Source organism: Brassica napus, chromosome C7 (genome assembly GCF_020379485.1).
Source record: "Brassica napus cultivar Da-Ae chromosome C7, Da-Ae, whole genome shotgun sequence".
Classification (NCBI taxonomy): Eukaryota; Viridiplantae; Streptophyta; class Magnoliopsida; order Brassicales; family Brassicaceae; genus Brassica; species Brassica napus.
The window spans coordinates 34,740,764-34,760,481 of NC_063450.1; the positions used below are offsets into that span (position 1 = coordinate 34,740,764).

Here is a 19,718-nt window from a genome sequence, read left to right on the forward strand (position 1 = left end):
GTCGGCGCCAAAATGTAGAACCTAAAATCTACACTAAGTATTTGATAGTGATCAGGGTTTGATCTAGGGAAGACAAATGATGTAGGCAACAATATCTTTAGAACACAACGATGTTAAATAGTTTCCAGTAGGTGAAAATGGACTTTATTGATGAATAAGATCGAATACAATGAATTGAACTAGATCGAGTGATACAAACGAGATCGGTAAAGAAAGAATCTAAAAGTGGGAAGACAACAAGATCGATGTAAGTGTGTAGCTCTCTCTAGGGTTTTCAACGTGTCCTCTGTTTCCACTCCTCTTCCTTTATAGTCAGTCGACTTCGAGATCTCTGTGGTAGCTCCGCGATCTCAGCTCCTTGTTGCACGATCTCCGCGACCTCGGTGACTCCTTCTCGAGCTCGTATTCTTGCTACGGGCTCCGGCCCTTTAAGGCCCATGTCTTTAATCGCGGCCCATTATGGTATTGACCAAAATTGGGTCCAACAAGGTGGACACTAAAAAATCGCATGATTAAATGATTAATCAGGTTCTCCACATCTATAAGAATGATTATCACATCACATATGACTACATGTTAAGTTCCCAGTGACTGCTAAGTAGGCAGAAGGCATCTGCCATATTAGATGACACTTTTTTTGTGGAACATTGATTTTCTAAGCGAAGACTTGAAGCTTTGTGATACTAGGCTCTGATACTATTACTTCAGGTTCCTGACAAATAATATTCCTTGCAACCCAATATCCTGATTTAATCATATACATCCCACTTTTTGTATAGTTCCAACTATATTTGTCATCTCTATTGGATTGGCTTATGGCCAAACTCCGAATAAGTGGTATATCATCTTGAGCAACCAATTTTTTTTAGCATTTCTACGTTCCACACATTTGGCAATGGATTAACTCACTCACTGTCATACGTGGATGAACGACTCGTGCGGAAGGTCGAGATGGTCTAGTAGGGATCGTAGGGATCCAAGGATATTCTCATACTAGTATCTGAAATCATGGACGTACCTTTTGTCTGATTCCCAAGGTAAGTAAACCTCTAGCTGCCATAAAACTTGTCCAAACGTAAGAAAAAATCTCAGCTGCTGGTGCACGCAAAGGCAAGCATAATCGATGATATCGTCTACGTAAAACTCTCAAAGAAGAGAATCTACGAATTGTATCAATCTCCACAGTTGTTTTGCCAGTAACACTAGATTAAATTCATGAATTAATTGGTTACGAAGTTAACTTTAGAAGCTCTTTGGTATGGTATGGTTATGACATGAATATTTGAAAAATATGAGGATCAAAATATTCAAGAATATAAACAACATGCCTTTGTTATTTTTCGAACCAGAACACATTTTTTTCATCAACAAAACATGTTAAAAACGTACAACATAGATAATGGTAGAATTAAACAGAAACTTCAAAATAAGAATCCAACTTTTAGTAATAGTTCAGAATCTCAGTTTAAAAATGTGTTATCTCTAGGAACATTAGAAACCATATGGAACCTTTTTACCACATGGGTTTGAGATAAGATTCAACCAAGTGGGAACATTAATTAGCTAATGCCAAGGACAGACAGAGACATCAAGACCAATTAGGTATTAAGGACAAAAACTTCAGAAGTTAGAAAATATATATTAACTATGGAAATCTATGAAACACAAAGATTAAAGAACAAATTATCTTTATTGCTTTAGGAACATTTCAAAACTAAAATTCTCAATATTTCTCTCTTAAATCTTATGGAACATCTCTCCGTTAGACTTTTATGTACATGGTAAAATTTAAGAGGTTCATGGTACGGTACAGGTTATAACACATTACTTAAAAAAATAAGAGTATCCATTAATTAATAATAATAAACAACTCGGTTGTTAATTTTTGAGCCATTTTTTTATTTCATTGATTAAACTTGTAAAAAGTACAACAGTTGATACTTGGTAGCAACACATAAAAATTTCAAAACAAGAGACGAATTTTTGCAGCAATAGTTTAGAATCTCAGTTTAAAAATGTGCTATCTCGAGGCATATTGGAAACCAGATGGAACCCTCTTACTGTTAAAATTGACTTCACAATAGGTTTCAAACTTAAAACCAATCCGTACCTTAGTTGTAAGAAATGAATCTTTTGTCTATGACAGCCATTTAAAAAACAAACTACTAGGGCATCTTTTTGTTAGTTACTGTTTTTAATTAAGGCACTTTGATTAATTAATATTATTTTAATCTAAATAATAAAAATGATTACATACATAGAGTTAGATACGCTGGATATGGGATTAGACGAAGAGAAATTTAGAAGGCTGATTGTTATGCTCTTGTGGTTACGTGATAACATTTTAGTAGTTAAGTGACCAAATAAAAATTACTAACTTTGTATTGAACCAAAGGTTCATCTTAGTTTCATGAACGTGTTGCTAAAAAAGAAAAAGAAAAAGGTAATTTTAAAATTTTAAAATGTTATTAAAATGAATCTTTTGTTTGTTAGTTTTTAATTACCTTTGCTACATAAGATAGTATTTAATATATCATTTTTGAAAAACTGAGGCATTTTATTTTCAACCGCTTCGGTTAGTTATAGTGTTGGCACGGCTCTTAAAATCAATTGGCGATAAGTGGATTTGACCTAAATTTTTATATATCAATATTGGTCACTTTAAACTTCCGATGTGAGATCTCAACACAGCCCCTTGAGATGATAACTTTTATCGGTCTATCTTGAACCGGATTCCACTTTAGGACTGATAATAAACCTTCTTGGGCCACTATACTTGGGTCAACAAACAAGGCTCTGATACCATAATAGATTGAGAATATAGCACACAAAAGTGTTTAGGAAGAATATTATTAGACTCTCATCCAAATAATGTTACAAGATACATATGTTTTTACAGAGAATAAATCAATATAATTTTCTAAACTAATATGGTGTAACATATTAGATAAATGTTAATTTTTTTTACTATTCTTGGTCTTTCCAGATTCTTATAGATTTTTCCTTATTTTTGTATTTTCCATAATTCCGATATGATCGATCTCATCGATCTCCCAATACTTATCACACTGGGTTAATATAAAACTCAATGAAAATGGAAACATTAAGGTTGATCTTGCAAATCGTTAAGGATCGTAAGTGGTTGGTTACATGTAACATGCAATAAACATTAATTACTCCCTCTGTTCCAGTAGTTTTAGTTAAAAACACTAATATTAAAAAATTATTGTTTTTGTAAATAATATTATTTAATTAATAAACTCAACCTATTATAAAAAAACTAGCATTATTTGATTGGTTACACAATATCCAATAAAGAGAAAATGTGCATTGAAATATGAAAACTACTTATATTGTGAAACAAACATTTTTTGCTAAAACTACTTACAATATAAAACGGAGGGAGTATATTATTGTCTCACTCAAATATTATAGAATATATACATGTCTTATAATTTAATCAAAACAGGACTGAAGAAAAAAAGGTGCAATTGGAACTTTACATCAAGCTTATAAATTAATCTTGTTATGCTCTGCCACTTTCTCCAGATATAAAAATTTATAACATGTTAATACAAAACGGCTTGATTTTAGTTACTGAAAAAGAACTAACCAGAAAATAGATAAGTCGCCAGAAAGGTTTTATGTATTAGTAAATATGTGATTCATCCCATTTTATAAAATACACAAAATAACACAGATTTAAATGTAAAACACTATACATAAATATAGCAATCATGCCAAATTTTGTAAAGCAGTCAAACCAAACATAAAATCGATATTTATATCAGTTTTAATTTTTTTTTACGGGAATAGAACCCAACAGAATAGAAACTTATGATTTTATGTGATTCAAATATTGAATTTTCTTATTGAATATTAAGATTTAGATCACTCTGATATTATCATAATGAGTAATGTTTGAAATTGTAGAAAACTTTTTGTCTAAGCCAAAAGGTTTGTCTTATGTAATGTTTGTGTATCGATAATGTATATTTCATTTTATGCGTCACTGAAATAACTAAAAATGATTTTTTCGATAATATTTATCATTAAAGTTGAACCAAACAATTAGTTTTTATTCTACCCCTGTTGGTCTAGTTACATTTGGATTCATTTTTCGGTTTACCAATAATTTTTCTTTGTCTATTTTGAGTTTTTTAATTTGTTAATGCGTGTAACTTATTTTTGATTATCTTGCATCTAGTTTGTGTCTGCATATTGGCTTTCTTTAGCCCTTAAGTTTCAAATATTGCAAGATTTCTTTTCAAAAATTTGGTTTAATATAAAGAGACTATTTTAATAATTTGTCTATGTACTTTAGTTTGCTAATCATTCAATCTAATCATATCTACAAATTGTATGTATTAATGTTTTAAATTGATTACATGTAATGCAATAACCATTATATTATTGCCTCACTCAAACAGAAAGATAACGTTTGTATTATCAAATATATAAATTTCTTATAATTTAATCAAAACAGCAATAAAAAGAAAGAAAGTGTTACTGGAATTATACATCAAGCTTATAAATTAATCTTGGTAACATGTTAAAACAAATATGTTTGATTTTAGTTACAGAATGGGAACCAGCCAGAAAATAGCTACGTCGCCAAAACGTTATTAAATATTAGTAAATATGTGATTTGTCCCATTTTCTTATTTAAATAAAATACATAAAATAACATGGATTTAAATATGTAAAACGCTATGCATAAAATATGGCACAGATGCATAATCTTGTGAAAAAGTCAAACCAAACAGAAAATTGATATTTACATCAATTTAAATTTTTGACGGGAATTGAACACCAAAGAATAGAAAATTATGATTTCAAGTTCAGATCATGAAAATTTTAACTGTATATTAATATTCATTAGTACCCTTTGATATTATCATATTTAGTAACGATTTGAAATTGTAGAATTTTTTTTGGCTAAGTAGTTAGGTTCTTCTTCCTAATTCTTATATTTGTGTTATTGAATTTTTATTATTTTAACTATATTTTAATTTTAAAATATCACTATATTTTATTGAAAACTTGTGTATCTATAATGTATATTCCATTTTTATGTGTTGCTGCAGTAACTAAACTGATATTTTTGAAAATATTTATCACTAAAAATTGAACAAAAATATAATTGCTATTCAATCCCACTTGTCTAGTTACTTTTGGATTCATTTTACAGTTTACCAACAATTGTTATGTGTCTGTTTTTAGTTTTCTTGTAATGCAACTAACTTATTTTGATTAACTTGCATCTAGTTTGTGTCCGCATATTGTTTCTCTTTATCCTTCGGTTGCATTTATTGCCAGATTTTCTTTTTAGCATTTGGAATAATAATGTACATCAAATATTTAAATAATTTATCAATGTGTTTTAGTTTGCTAATCATTCCATTTGTTACAATCTACAAATTATATGCCTTAATTTTTCGAATTAATTAATCGTTGATATTATTCAAAAATTATTTTCATTGTTTTTTACTCTTTATAACATTTTCTTCTTTAGCTAGGGATGGACATTCGGTTATTCATTTATGTTCGATACATGTTTTCAATTTCTTTTATTATTTAGCGATTTGATCTTTCTAGTAATTTTATCTAAATTTTGGAACTGGGACAAGTAATAATACCTTTTTTATTTAAACACTATACTTGTGTTGGTGATTTAATTATTTGCTGGTCAGGTCTCATCCAATCATTAAAATCATGCTCCTCTTAATATTAACTTTTCAAATGATTAATATGTGGCGACAGTGACAGAGTATACCATGATGGCATGCATGATTAAGTACGTGCTAATAAGAATATAATAAGTAAAATATTCAGTCGGTTGCATCCATGGTTGCATCCATTTCACGTTCGTTGTTAAGTTTAAAAGGTTCATGGTATGACACTCTAATAAAACGTAACACTGAAAATTAAGAGCATCCGTTAATTAAAAAGAATAAGCAACATTTGATTTTAATTTTTTGAATCAAACCTTATTATTTCATTGATTAAACATGTAAAAAAGTACAACAATGGATACTGGTAGAAACAAATAGAAATCTCAAAACTAGAAACGAACTTTTGAAGCAATGGTTTAGAGTCTCAGTTTAAAACTGCGCAACCTTAGGCACATTTGAAACCAGATGGAACCTTCTTACCACACTGGTTTAAGATAACACTTAGTGAAATTGGAACATTTAGTTTGAGGCCAAGGAGATCAGCTTTTAAGGCGGTGCAAAGACAAACCGCGGCTTCGAGATCAACTAGACCTTTGATAAGTCCGCAACATTTGGATCTTTGTGGTAGAGAAACCTTAACCAAATCCAACACATTGGCACAAACCTTGAATTTAAGAGCATTTTTACAAGTGGGTTTGCGGTAAGGGACTGGATTCGAGCTGACAAAGGTGAAGAAAATGATATTCAAAATGAGGAAGAGAGCAATCTTTGAATAAGCCATTGATAAATATATGAGTCGGGTTATAAGGGTTTTGTAATCTACGTTATAAGAAAAAGGGAAGTTTACTAAAACGAGTCAAATTACTTGAGTTATTACTAGAATAAATCTTAAAAGTTCAAAATTACTAAAATATTTTTATGGTCGAAAATGTCCTTTTTTACAGTTGTGAGCAGAAAAGTATATTACAAAATTGCCATTTAAATTTTGAAAAAAAAATCGTCGGTAGATTTATTTGACAAAAAAACAAATCTATTGTGATATAAATCTGTTAATTAAACCTGCTGTTAAATTTATATCTGCCGAGTATTTGGTAGCAGACCTTTAAGTTACAACAGATTTTTTAAAGATGGCTGATTTATCTGTCCGATTTAATGTCGTCAATAGATTTATCTGTTTTAGTCTATCGAATGAAGTGACAGATTTTTTAAAATTAGCAGTTTTATATCGTATCAGTTAGATTTTTTAGACCGATTTAAAATTACCTTCAACCGACTTTTTAAGAGTAATAGACATAAATTTTTATGAAAGATATGTTTATCCGATTTAAATTTTTGGTCGACTTTTATATTCATTTGGTAGCAGATTTTTAAAATTGCCATCTTTGACGGCAGACTTTTAAATCAAATTTTAATTACCAGATTAAGACACACTTATTGTAGTAGACTTATCCACAAAATTTTAATTTCTGGTTAAATTCACTAAGATTTCGATTTGGTATAACTTGGTTCAGTTTAGATTATTTTTGGTTTAAATGAATTTTTAATTTTGGTTGGAATCAATTTGTTTTCGGTTTAAATTAATTTAAACCTCCGGTTAAAACATTTTTAAAAGTTGGTGTAAGTTAAGAATCAGATTACACCACGTTTCCAATTAGGTTATACGTTCTCTGTCGTCTTCTTGTTCTTGCTACCTCTGATTCATAAATTTTAGGTCCACTTTCATGGGGATCTACAACAGTATCTTTTAATTCATATTGATAGGAGAATAATGAATCACATGATTCTCGTCTCTGGGAAGTGGAAAGTTGAGAAAACTAAGTGGTTATTTGAAGTAGACAATGATCGAGGTAGCATAATAGTTGTTGTGAATGAGGACACTCGATTTGAGGACTTTTGAAAATCATATTTGAGGATTATGGAGTTGATTTTGCAGAAAACGACTTGGAACTGAGGTACCTTTTTCCGAAGCAGAATCTACACAATCAAAGCATCAATACACCACCTGTGAAAATAGGAAACGATAGGCAGTTTTATGCATTCTTGGGTGTTTGCAAAGTCGAGAACGTTCGGCTATGTGTGGAGTTTAAATTGAAAAAAATTGTTGGAGAAGGAGCTGGTGAAGATCAGAAACAACCCATACATGGAGATGACTCGTTGTCTGAAGACGAAGAAGATACGGACGAAGAGGGTGATCGATTCGATTACTGCGATGATTCTGATGGAGCAACATCTGATGATGAAAACTTTACTACATACGGGCTTCAACCAAACCATGTAGAAGAGGTTCATGGATCGTCTACAAAGCTGATTTATGCAAGAAAGACAGAAGAAAGAGACTCTCCAATGAGTATGTCCGATTTGCGCTCATTGAAATTTGACGTGGGGCAGAGTTACGATTCAAAAGATGCATTGGAGGCACGTCTGAAGATATGTTCAGTTGTCCACAAGTTTGATTTTGATGTCATTGCATCAACGCGGACACTGCTCTTTGTAAACTGTTGGCTAAAAGGATGTACATGGAAGCTAAGAGCTACGCCAGTAGGTAACTCTTTCAAGTTTACAGTCCGAGTATTTGTAGATGAACATACCTGCTCCATAACAGAACGCTCATCTCGTTCCCGACAAGCTACTCCCGAGATTCTTGGACTCTTGTACAAAGACTACATTGGTGGGGTTGATCCATCAATTTTGCCACGTCATGTTTCTAGTGCTATGAACATGAGCTTCGGAATCAAGGTTGAATAAACTTGTGCTTCAAATATAGTCTCTTCTCCAGCCTTTACTTCCTTTTAAATCGGTTACTGTTTATTGTTTATTGCAGATGGATTACTGGAAATCTCATCCTACACTTATAGTTGCTAGAGATCTCGTAATGGGTTCAGCAGAGAGTGGATATGAGGAATTACCTACTTACCTGCACATGATTAGAATGTCAAATCCAGGGACTTTAACTCGACTGGAAGTTGATACAAACAACAGATTTAAGTACTTATTCCTTGCATTCGGCGCTAGCATTGCTGGATTTCCATATATGAGGAGGGTTGTCGTGGTTGATGGAACATTTTTGCAAGGAAAATACAAAGGAACGCTTCTGATTGCAACCTCCCAGGATGGTAATTTTCAAATCTTTCCAATTGCGTTTGCTGTGGTTGACACAGAGAATGATGAATCATGGAAATGGTTTTTTTCCGCCAACTCAGCCGTGTGATCCCCGATGATGAAGGATTGGCGTTAATCTCTGACAGGCACCAGTCAATAGGGAAAGCTATTGCAGTGGTCTATCCATTGGCAAGCAGGGGAATTTGCACGTACCACTTATATAAAAACATCTTGTTACGATACAGAGGGCGTGATTTGTTTGGATTGGTCAAAAAAGATGCAAACTCTTTTAGGTTAACTGATTTTCAAGAAACCTTCGAGACAATCAAAGAGTTAAACCCAGCTTTGCATGCATATCTGGAACGTGCTGATGTACGTAAGTGGGCACGAGCTCATTTTAAAGGTGATAGATATAACCTCCTTACAAGTAACATAGCTGAATCCATAAACAGAGTTTTGTCCGGTGCTAGAAGCTTGCCAATTGTTCACCTTCTAGAGTCGATCAGATTAATGATGACACGCTGGTTTGCAACAAGAAATCATGACGCTGAGTTGATGAAAACCTCTCTTACTCGAGGTGTAGAGAAGGTGTTGGAAGTAATATATTTTGAATCAGGTTATGTGTTTTGTTAGACTATTTGCTAGTATACTAAGATTTAACATTTGCAGGGCCGGATACCTATTGCTAATCTACTAAAGGTTCAAGCAATAGACATTCATCAGTCCCAAGTAACAGGAGTCTCGTCTTTACATTTTGTAAACCTGACCGAGAAGAAATGTTCTTGCCTTAGATTTGATTTGGAGAAGCTACCATGTGCTCATGCTATAGCTGCTGCGGAAGCTAGAAAAATGTCATGTATATCACTTTGTCATCATTACTATCGGAAGCAATACCTGTACAATGCGTACTACACAGCTGTTATGCCCAAAGATGACTTCCTTCCAATTCCAGAAGCGCTTGCCAAGAGGATATGTTTACCACCCGAGGTCCGCAAACCACCGGGGAGGCCAAAAAAATCAAGACATAAATCCATTTTGGAGAAAGTTGCAATTAAGAAACGGTCACGGAAGGAACACACATGTCGAATTTGTAACCAGAGTGGTCATAATTCTACAACATGTCCTCTTAAGTGATAAGTTTTCGATTTAGTTTGAGACTTTTGTCATTATATTATGGTTGATTTAGTTTGTCTTTTTCCAGAATTTGTAGTGAGCTGAAAATGTGAAAGAGACGAGCCATAATTAAAAAAAGTAACCATCAACGTTAAACATCCAAATTACACATCCGAGAACAAGAAAATACCATCCAAAATAAGTAAAAACCTACAGTTATACATCTGAGAAAAAAGCAACAAATAAAAACAGACTACAAGTTATACTTCCTAATCCTCCATAGCCACCTCATCATAAATCTCTGCAGCCATCTTCAATCGCATTGCTGGTATGATCTGATCACTTAAGCCTACAAAATTATACCCAGAGCTAAACATTCAATGTATTTCAGAGTGTACAGGCCGCAATCTCCTGGGTCTTCATTTTGGGGGATCTTCTTGTACCTACGGTAGGTGAACTGCTTGTCAGGATTTGTTCTCAACTTAGGATCGACCATCTTGTTAAGCAATGCAGGAAGCATTTTTGTAAACGGCATGCACTCCTATTGCATCTTCTTATCAGGCACCCAAGTTCGAATGCTATCATACACATGTATTACCTCCTTCTGCAGATCGATGTGAAGAGCAACCCAGTGGTCGCCGTTGACATGGTGGCAGAGGAAGAGAGAGTCAACATCTTTAAGCCACTTCTTACCTGTGACAAATTCAGCTGGGTATTCTCCATTAAAAGCCATGCTAAAATGTTCTGGCAACTCATTTGTCTCATCATACTTTTTGTAGTCGTTAACCCATGAGTTCACAAACCATCGGTCATGGAATGCAATTCGAGGAGAATAATATGGAGACTGGGATTGGATGGAGCGTCTGTGAAACATATGCATTGCTGCAGCCATGTGCTGTGACATTACAAAGACCACAATCAGAATGGATTTATTCATAATGGACACTCAGCCAAACAAATCACAAACATAAACTTACAGAGTCATGCAACCAGCCATAATTCTTTGTTGGCCAAGCTTCTCTTGGTAGCAACAAGGTCAAATAAAATCTTGCACTTCTATCTCCATAACCAGACTCAGCATCTTCCCTACAAAGAAGAAAAACAAAGAATAAGACCAGAGATCTCATAAGACAATTAAAAAAGAACAAGGTAGGATGGAAGAGAGGAAACTTACAGATCAGACTTAATGAAGTCCAATACTTTCTTCAATTTCTCTGGAGCCACCTTAGCTAATGGGTCATAAGATTCCTTGGAGACCGTTTTACCAGATATGATACGTTTCATTGTTGAATTCCCTACGTATGAAAAAACTTGAGTCTTTGTCAGCTTCGTTTTTCTTTTGCGTGTAGGCTCCTCCAAACTTGAAGCTAGTGCTTCCAACGCCAGTCTACACTTTACACTTTTCTGCCATTTTAGATGATTTTCCCAATCCTCTGTAGAAATGGATTGGTCATTTAGCTGTGGGATAGAAAATGTTTTCTCTATCTTCACTTTTTTCCCTGGCATCGTCTTGTTAATCTTCTTCTCCTTTTTTACGACACGTTTTATTGGTAAACTATCAGCTGAACCTTTTTTTGTCTGAACCATCCAGGACTGTCAAGTATAAAAAATCAGTTAGTATTTTGTATAAAAAAAACAGTAGATGACAATATAAACATACCATCGTGTTGCTACAAGCGTCGTCGTCTTCATGTGCTTTGGAGTTGCCGGCATTGGATGTAACTTTTTCTTCATCCTTCCCTTTAAGAACATTTATGTCTTCCTCTAATATGGCCATCTTGTTCTTCATCTCAGTCTCAAATAAAGCCATTCTAGCTTCCACCTGAGCTTGTACAGAAGCTTCCAATGTCTTAGTAACCCTTTCAGCTACACTAACATCCATGGTTTCTACTCTTCCAGACAAGTTGTTAACAGCCTCAACCAACTTTTGTATGATGCTGTTGTTGATGGGCATATCAGTATGAGATTCTTCCTTCAAAACTCACAAACCAAAAAAGTTTAGATACTAACAAAACAAAAATGTTCAATAACATGTGATACATACCATTTCTGGTGCAGTTTCTTTCTCCTTCCTTCGTTTTGTGGAGGGGCTCGTATCCACTCTTTCGGGAACACTAGGTGCACTGACTTGAGTTTTTCTCTTCTGGCACTTGGTAAGTGGCACTACATCCCAAAACTTGTCATTTAGCTGATCATTGAGGATGTCAACTATCATGTTATCCAAATCATCAGGCGGTTTATCTTCGCCCCATTTCGGATATCTATCCTCCATTGCCTTTACAATCATATGCCTTACACGAATCTGCATTGTAAAGTAGAACACTAATTAAGTAAAAAAAATAAGAAAAATAATTGCAAAGAAAATAATCATACCTTCTGATATTTTTTCTTTTCCTGTGCACAGAAGTTTGGGAAGTTGATACGCTGACGAGAACCATGCCATGATAGAAGCGGAACCTCAGCTTCCTCTATTTGATGCCCATATATCTCTCCTAAACCTGGCACAGACTCGTATATTCAAATAAGCAATGCATGAACACAGCCATGTAGTGTGTAACTCTTCTTTTCTTCGTATGTCACCACTTTAATAGAATCCACAAGGCTGGTAAATGCTAAACGACCCCATGGATGGCGCTGGAAAGCTGCTGGATCCATCACCCTTTTCGCCAAATGCAGAGGTATTCTACTATTGCTTGAAATGCCAAATATGCCAATGGATAGTAGACACAACAAGCCAACCATTACACGCTTCTCTCTAGGCCAATTTCTGATGATCGGAAAAAGGGCTTGAAGTTCATTCAACTTGGGTCCTTCAGAAATTGGAACTTTCATCTCCACCCAAAAGTCTTCATGAGCCACATCCCTTTGTTCTTGCGTGTCAAAGGGATCACAATTTAACCCTGTAATATCTTCAAACTCATACGGAGAGAACCTCAATGGCTGGTCTTCTATCAAAGACCAAACTTCATGACTGCACTGAATCGCCAATTGATTCACCAGAAAATAATGAACATGTTTTGCAGACCAAGTGTACTCCAACTCCTTCAGTTTGATAATCATGCCTACAGCTGATTCTCTTAACTCAAGCCAAACGTCTTCACCGACAGACTCTTTCATTACTTGAAGGTTGGACAGAAAACAACTGTGGTTCATGCTCCGAGATTGAATAGGCATTTTACCAATCTCGTAAAGCCGCGGAGGATACTTCTTGGTACCCGAAGATGAGGCCATTCCTTAAAAAAAAAAAGAACAAACTTAATAAATATCATTCATCCAGATTATACACAGAGAAATTAGAAATTAGAAAAGACAAATCGATTTTCAATCTGATAATTAGGGTTTTGAAAAGAAAAAAAAAACAGAACCAGTTTTCAATTTGTCAGAAATAAAATTGGAAATTAGGATTATTGAAATTTAACATGGAATCAAAGAAAATATGTTAAGAAATGAATATATTTAGCACTTACAGTTTCAATTTTCTTTGATTTTGAGGCGGATGTGACGAAGCCAAATTGGAGTTAGGGTTCATCGTGTGCAGGGACGACGCCGGCTTAGAGAGGAGGTAACGAAACGCAAGGCGACTGCAACTGAGATGAGGTTGTCGGAGATGGAGGTTCAATGTGGAGAAAAGGTGAACTGAGATTACGAAGGAGAAGAAGTGTCGACAAAGGGGTTTTGGTTTTTTTGGAAAATATTAGTCAATTAATTATTAAATTAATTCAATGGCAGTTTCGTTAATACTTAAAGGAATGCTGGTTTTTTTGTATTTTGGTTACCCATGTGATCTAGTACAGTAATTAAGAAAGTTTATGCATTAGTATAGTCATTATATGTATCATTTGAATTATTATAGGTAATATCCCTATAAAAAAATTAAACACTTTCTTTTACAAAGTTTGTGATGTTTTGTGTAAAGAATATGGAGAAAATGCTAGGGTTTTAATAGGCAAATTTGGTTGAAATTGGATAATTTATTTTTAATTATTGGAACATGAATTTCTGTGGAATTTGATGATTTTAATAGTTGAGAAGATTTTACAAGTTAACTAGATTTAACAAATTTTATCAAATACTTTTACATAGATTTTCATTACTTGTGTATAGAATTCTATTGATTGTTATTAACTTTTAAAGTAAAAAATTAATGGTGGTAGAAAAAAATGGAAAGAAAATTATTTCAATTAAGGCAATTCTTAAACAACTTTTAAAAAAGTTTTTCTCACAAAAAAGATCTCAAGAAATAAAATGACCAAAAAATTTAATTTCTACTTTTTACTTTTTACTTTATAGATATATAAATAATAAATAATAATAAAAAAAATTTTATATAATTTTGAAATATATGTTTTAAATTTGAATTTTTGTAAAAAAAATTGAATTATTATTATTGAAATGTTTTTTAAAAAAATTCGAAAGTGCTTTTTAAAACTATTTTTACAATTTTTATTTTAAATTTTTAATATTTTTTCTATTTTTTTTAATTGTGAATTGTATTATGTTAAAGTTGTGATTTGTATATTATTTTATTCTTCAATTTGAGTTTTTGTATGTAAGTGTATTTTATTACATTGATTTCAAAAATCTTATGGGTATAGATGATATTCTCAAAGTTGAGTACTATGAGTAAAAACAAAGAAAATTTACATCCCAATAACAATAGATTTTAATAGAATCTTAAAATCAATGGAAACTAAACTTTTCCAATAACAAAGGATTTTGAGTGGAATTTAAAAATCATCACCCCAATAACAATGAATTCTATTTAGATTTTAAAAATTCACAAACCAATAACAACGGAATCTCAAAATTTAATAATTCTTCTAGAATTCTTTGCCCAATAACCCCCCTAAAACCAAAACTATTACTAAATCAGAATTTATTATGATCTGATTGATTTTGCAAACTGTCAAGGATCGTAAGTGGTTGGTTACATTATTGCCTCACTCAAACAGAAAGATATCGTTTGTATTATCAAATATATACATGTCTTATAATTTAGTCAAAACAGCAATAAAAAAGAAAGAAAGTGTTACTAGAATTATCACTACAAGAAAACGTGCCCATAACAACGAAAATTTACGACAAAAATATTTCGTCGTAAATTTACATGGTGTTTACAACGAAGTTACGAGGAATCTAACTTTCATCGTAAACGTCATGTAAATTTACGACGAAGAGTTTTCGTCGTAAAATCCATGTAAGTTTACGACGAATGTACGTGGAATGAGAAATACGTCGTAATCATTACATCGACATTACAACGAAACATGTTACCGTTATATTTAGGTGAAAACGTGTATTCAATGCGCTTTAACTTACCTAATTTCGTCGTAAAGTCGTTGTAAATATTATGTTAAAACCATGTAAAATCCATGTAAAATATTCCTTGTAAAATCGTTGTTATATTTCAACTACCCAACTCGAAAATTTCTCTATATATATGTCATTTCTCACAACTCTCTTCCTCACAACACACAAACGGAAAAAAAATCAGAAAAAAAAATTTTCAAAAAAAATTTAAGAAAAAAATGGCCGGTGGCGGTAGTATTTACGAGTTACGGAGTTGGATGTATTTGCACAAAGATTCCGACGGGAGGGTGACGAACGCATTTCTGAGCGGGCTAGAGACATTCATGCACCAGGCGGGCTGTACACCGATTACACAGGAAAGCGGTAAGATGTTCTGCCCCTGTCGAAAATGCAAGAATTCAAAATTTGCACGTAGTGAAACTGTATGGAAGCATTTAGTAAACAGAGGATTTACACCACAGTACTACATTTGGTATCAACATGGAGAGGGTTATGGGGGAAATGAAGCTAGTAGTAGTAATAATAATTTTGAGGATGGTCATCATAGTGAAGAACCGAATCATTTGCATAATGAATATAATTATCATCAAGATCAGGAGCAGATGGTAGATCATGATAGGGTTCAAGATATGATTAGTGATGCATTTTTAGAAACAACTACAACAATAGCTGATGGAACTGGAAATGTAGAAGAACCTAATTTGGATGCAAAAAGGTTTTATGAAATGCTAGATGCTGCAAATCAACCAATCTACACTGGTTGTAGAGAAGGTCTCTCTAAATTGTCTCTAGCAGCTAGGATGATGAATATTAAAACGGATCATAATTTACCTGAGAATTGCATGGATGCATGGGCGGAGTTGTTTAAAGAGTATTTGCCAGAAGACAACGTGTCTGCTGAATCTTATTATGAGATTCAGAAATTGGTTTATAGTCTTGGGTTGCCTTCGGAGATGATTGATGTTTGCATCGACAACTGCATGATCTACTGGAAAGAAGATGACAAGTTAGAAGAGTGTCGATTCTGCAAAAAACCACGATTCAAACCGCAAGGCCGTGGGAGGAATAGGGTACCGTACCAAAGGATGTGGTACCTACCAATTACAGACAGATTGAAAAGATTATATCAATCTGAGAGGACTGCTGCGTCGATGAGGTGGCATGCGGAACATGTCCAGAGAGATGGTGAGGTTGCACATCCATCAGACGCAAGAGCGTGGAAACATTTCAACAAGGTACACGCAGATTTTGCTACAAAATTCGGAATGTCTATCTTGGGTTATGCACCGATGGATTTAGTCCATTTGGAATGTCTGGTAGACAATATTCTTTGTGGCCAGTCATTCTTACGCCGTACAATTTACCGCCGGATATGTGCATGGAACAAGAATTTCTATTTTTGACCATATTAATCCCTGGGCCGAAGCATCCAAAACGGTCTCTTGATGTTTTTCTTCAACCGTTGATAGAAGAGCTAAAGCAATTGTGGTCAGAAGGGGTGAGGACGTACGATTGTTCCTTGAAAAACAATTTTACGATGCGAGCAGTTCTGCTGTGGACGATAAGTGATTTCCCTGCTTATGGGATGTTGTCTGGCTGGACAACACATGGAAGATTATCTTGTCCATATTGTCTTGGATCGACGGATGCTTTTCAACTGAAGAATGGTAGGAAGAGTTGTTGGTTTGATTGTCATCGTTGCTTTCTTCCACTTGCTCATCCGTACAGAAGAAATAAGACATTGTTTCGGCACAAAAAAATTGTTAGAGACGGTCATCCTCCATATCTCACCGGCCAGCAGATCGAAGCAGACATTGATTATTACGGAGCTCAGGAAACAGTTAAAGTTGGAGGAAATTGGCATGTTCCTGGAAATATGCCTGATGGGTATGATGTGTCTCACAATTGGCATAAGAAGAGTATATTTTGGGAGCTACCCTATTGGAAGGATTTTTCTCTTACGCCACAATCTGGATGTCATGCATATTGAGAAGAAATTTTTTGAGAACATCATGAATACATTACTTAACGTCCCTGGGAAGACAAAAGATAACAAAAAGTCAAGGATGGACTTACCTGATATTTGCTCAAGAAGTGAGTTACATATCAAGAGCAATGGAAACGTTCATGTTCCCATCTTCCGGTTGTCATCAGAAGCCAAAACAACCTTGTTTGACTGGGTTGCATCAGAAGTTAAGTTTCCTGATGGTTATGTTTCAAATCTGTCAAGATGTGTTGAACGAGGTCAAAAGTTCTCCGGAATGAAGAGTCATGATTGTCATGTGTTTATGCAACGACTACTTCCATTTGCTTTTGCCGAGCTCCTTCCAGCAAATGTCCATGAAGCACTTGCAGGTAATTATAATTTTATATTATATATACATATGTTATGAAATGTTATTAATTTGATTACTATTGCAATATACAGCCATCAGCGTTTTTTTCAGAGATCTTAGCACACGTACGTTCAAGGAAGAAGTCATCGAACAATTTCTCATAACATTCCGATCATATTGTGCAACTTGGAGAAGATATTTCCTCCTTCATTTTTTTACGTCATGGAGCATCTAGTTGTCCACCTACCGTATGAAGCATTGCTTCGTGGACCTGTTCACAACGGATGGATGTATCCGTATGAGCGACAGATGAAACATTTGAAGGGGAAAGCAAGAAATCTTGCAAAGGTGGAAGGTTCAATAGTTGCGGGGAGTTTGACAGCCGAAACATCTAACTTCACATCATACTACTTTGCTCCAACTGTTCGTACGAGGAAAAGAGTTCCTAGAAGATATGATGATGGTGGAGTACCGACATCATATCCAATTGATGGTGTTCCTGATATTTTCTGCGAAATTGCACGGTTTGGTGGTAAAACGAAAGAAGTATGGTGGTCATGTGAAGAGGATAAACATAGTGCCCACACTTATATTCTGCTCAACTGCGAGGATGCAGTGACCCGTTACTTTGAAAGGTATATATTTTTGTGAATGTTAATTATATGAATTGAAGTTAATTATGTATGACTTGATTATTTGTTTAATTTGCAGCATGTTTGTATCTCAAGTTGAAGAAGCAATACCAGGAATATATGCAACTGATGTGGACACACGTAAAGATAAGCACTTTGTCAAGTGGTTAAAATCACAGGTACGTATTATATCTCATACATTGATTAATTAAGTAAGTGTTTTGATACTTCAATATTAATTAAGAATAACTGCTTTGTGCAGGTTGATTATGACGATCCTTATTATCCCGTATGGTTTCACGAATTGGTTCAAGGTCCAGTTGCAAAGGTCACCACATCACCTATGTATTTCACACGAGGATTTACCTTTCACACATACGAGTATGGGAGACATTGGGCAACGAGTAACTACGGAATATGTGTGAAAGGTGAAACGGACATTTACGGGATCTTGCAGGAGATTATTGAAGTGGAATTTCCGGGGTTATTGAAGCTAAAATGCGTCCTCTTCAAATGTGAATGGTTCGATCCTGTTGTGAACCGAGGGATTCGGTATAACAAATTTGGTGTTGTGGATGTCAATTTTGGGAGAACATACAACAAATTTGAGCCTTTCATTTTAGCTTCACAAGCCGAGCAAGTTAGCTTCTTTCCTTATCCTCGGCTTCGAACTTCCGGGATAAACTGGTTAGCTGCTATCAAAATTACACCTCGTGGACGCATTGTCACTGGAGAAGAACCGCCCTTGCAAGAAGAATGCGCTATCAATGAAGTTGAGGTACCAGAACAACCAACTGATGAAATCCTTTTGATCGACCCGCAAAACTTTCAATATGAAGATACTCCTGAAGATGCGACAGATGAAGCACGTGAAGACGAGTTCGAGAGAAGCGACGATGATGATTGTAATGATAGTGATGAGAACGAAAACGATTTAGAGTGATGTAATATTGATGAGAACGAAAACGATTTAGAGTGATGTAATATATGTAACAAATGTTGTATTTCTCTATTGTAACGTATGTTTAAAGAAATATTGTTTTTTTACCATCCTAATGTATGTGTAACAAATGTTGTTTTATATAATATGTATTTCTTTAGTTTTTAAAAAATTATTTGGAGTTTTAGGGTTTTAGAGTTTAAGTTGGAGAAAGAGCACAAAGTAGTAGAGAAGAGATATGATGTTAGATGATATGTGACTTTGGGGTTTAGGGATTTCATTCTCGGTGTTTAGGGTTAAGCGTTGTAAAATCGTTGTAAAAATAACATGGGCATGGTAACTTCGTCGTAAATGGTTAAATCTATTCCACGTAATTTCGTCGTAAATGGAAAAACGCGGGCCTGGTAACTTCGTCGTAAACGCGGGCCTGGTAAATTCGTCGTAAACCGACGTTTCGCCGTAATTTCATCGTAAATTGAAAAACGCGGGCCTGGTAACTTCGTCGTAAATGAAAACGCGAGCCTGGTAACTTCGTCGTAATATTACGTCGCGTTTACGACGAATCCTTTTCTATATATTGAGACGCTGAGACGAGGCAGCCTCGTTCATTCCT

The 19,718-nt window shown here is 34.4% G+C and overlaps 3 protein-coding genes and 1 long non-coding RNA gene across 4 annotated transcripts; 1 reads left to right on the top strand and 3 right to left on the bottom strand.

Moving 5' to 3' along the window:
- Positions 1 to 130: 130 nt before the first annotated feature.
- On the bottom strand, positions 131 to 7,410 carry LOC125589837 (14 kDa proline-rich protein DC2.15-like). Its single transcript, XM_048762400.1, has one exon. The coding sequence runs from the start codon at positions 6,454 to 6,456 to the stop codon at positions 6,121 to 6,123; it is 336 nt and encodes a 111-aa protein (XP_048618357.1). The 5' UTR covers positions 6,457 to 7,410; the 3' UTR covers positions 131 to 6,120.
- A 33-nt stretch (positions 7,411 to 7,443) lies between these two features.
- Positions 7,444 to 9,908, top strand: LOC125590573. The gene is made up of 5 exons (XM_048764184.1): positions 7,444 to 7,522; positions 7,609 to 8,411; positions 8,497 to 8,855; positions 8,921 to 9,371; positions 9,444 to 9,908. The coding sequence occupies exons 1-5, from the start codon at positions 7,444 to 7,446 to the stop codon at positions 9,906 to 9,908; spliced, it is 2,157 nt and encodes a 718-aa protein (XP_048620141.1).
- Positions 9,909 to 10,156: 248 nt separating this feature from the next.
- On the bottom strand, positions 10,157 to 11,664 carry LOC106422102. The gene is made up of 6 exons (XM_048764185.1): positions 11,548 to 11,664; positions 11,062 to 11,480; positions 10,865 to 10,973; positions 10,486 to 10,782; positions 10,335 to 10,428; positions 10,157 to 10,236 (listed from the first exon to the last, which is right to left on the bottom strand). Exons 1-6 carry the CDS (start codon positions 11,662 to 11,664, stop codon positions 10,157 to 10,159), a joined length of 1,116 nt encoding a protein of 371 aa, XP_048620142.1.
- Positions 11,665 to 11,671: 7 nt separating this feature from the next.
- Positions 11,672 to 13,968, bottom strand: LOC106393137. Its single transcript, XR_007326020.1, has 3 exons — positions 12,261 to 13,968; positions 11,932 to 12,189; positions 11,672 to 11,859 (listed from the first exon to the last, which is right to left on the bottom strand). It is a non-coding gene; the product is annotated as an uncharacterized LOC106393137 (long non-coding RNA).
- Positions 13,969 to 19,718: the final 5,750 nt, after the last annotated feature.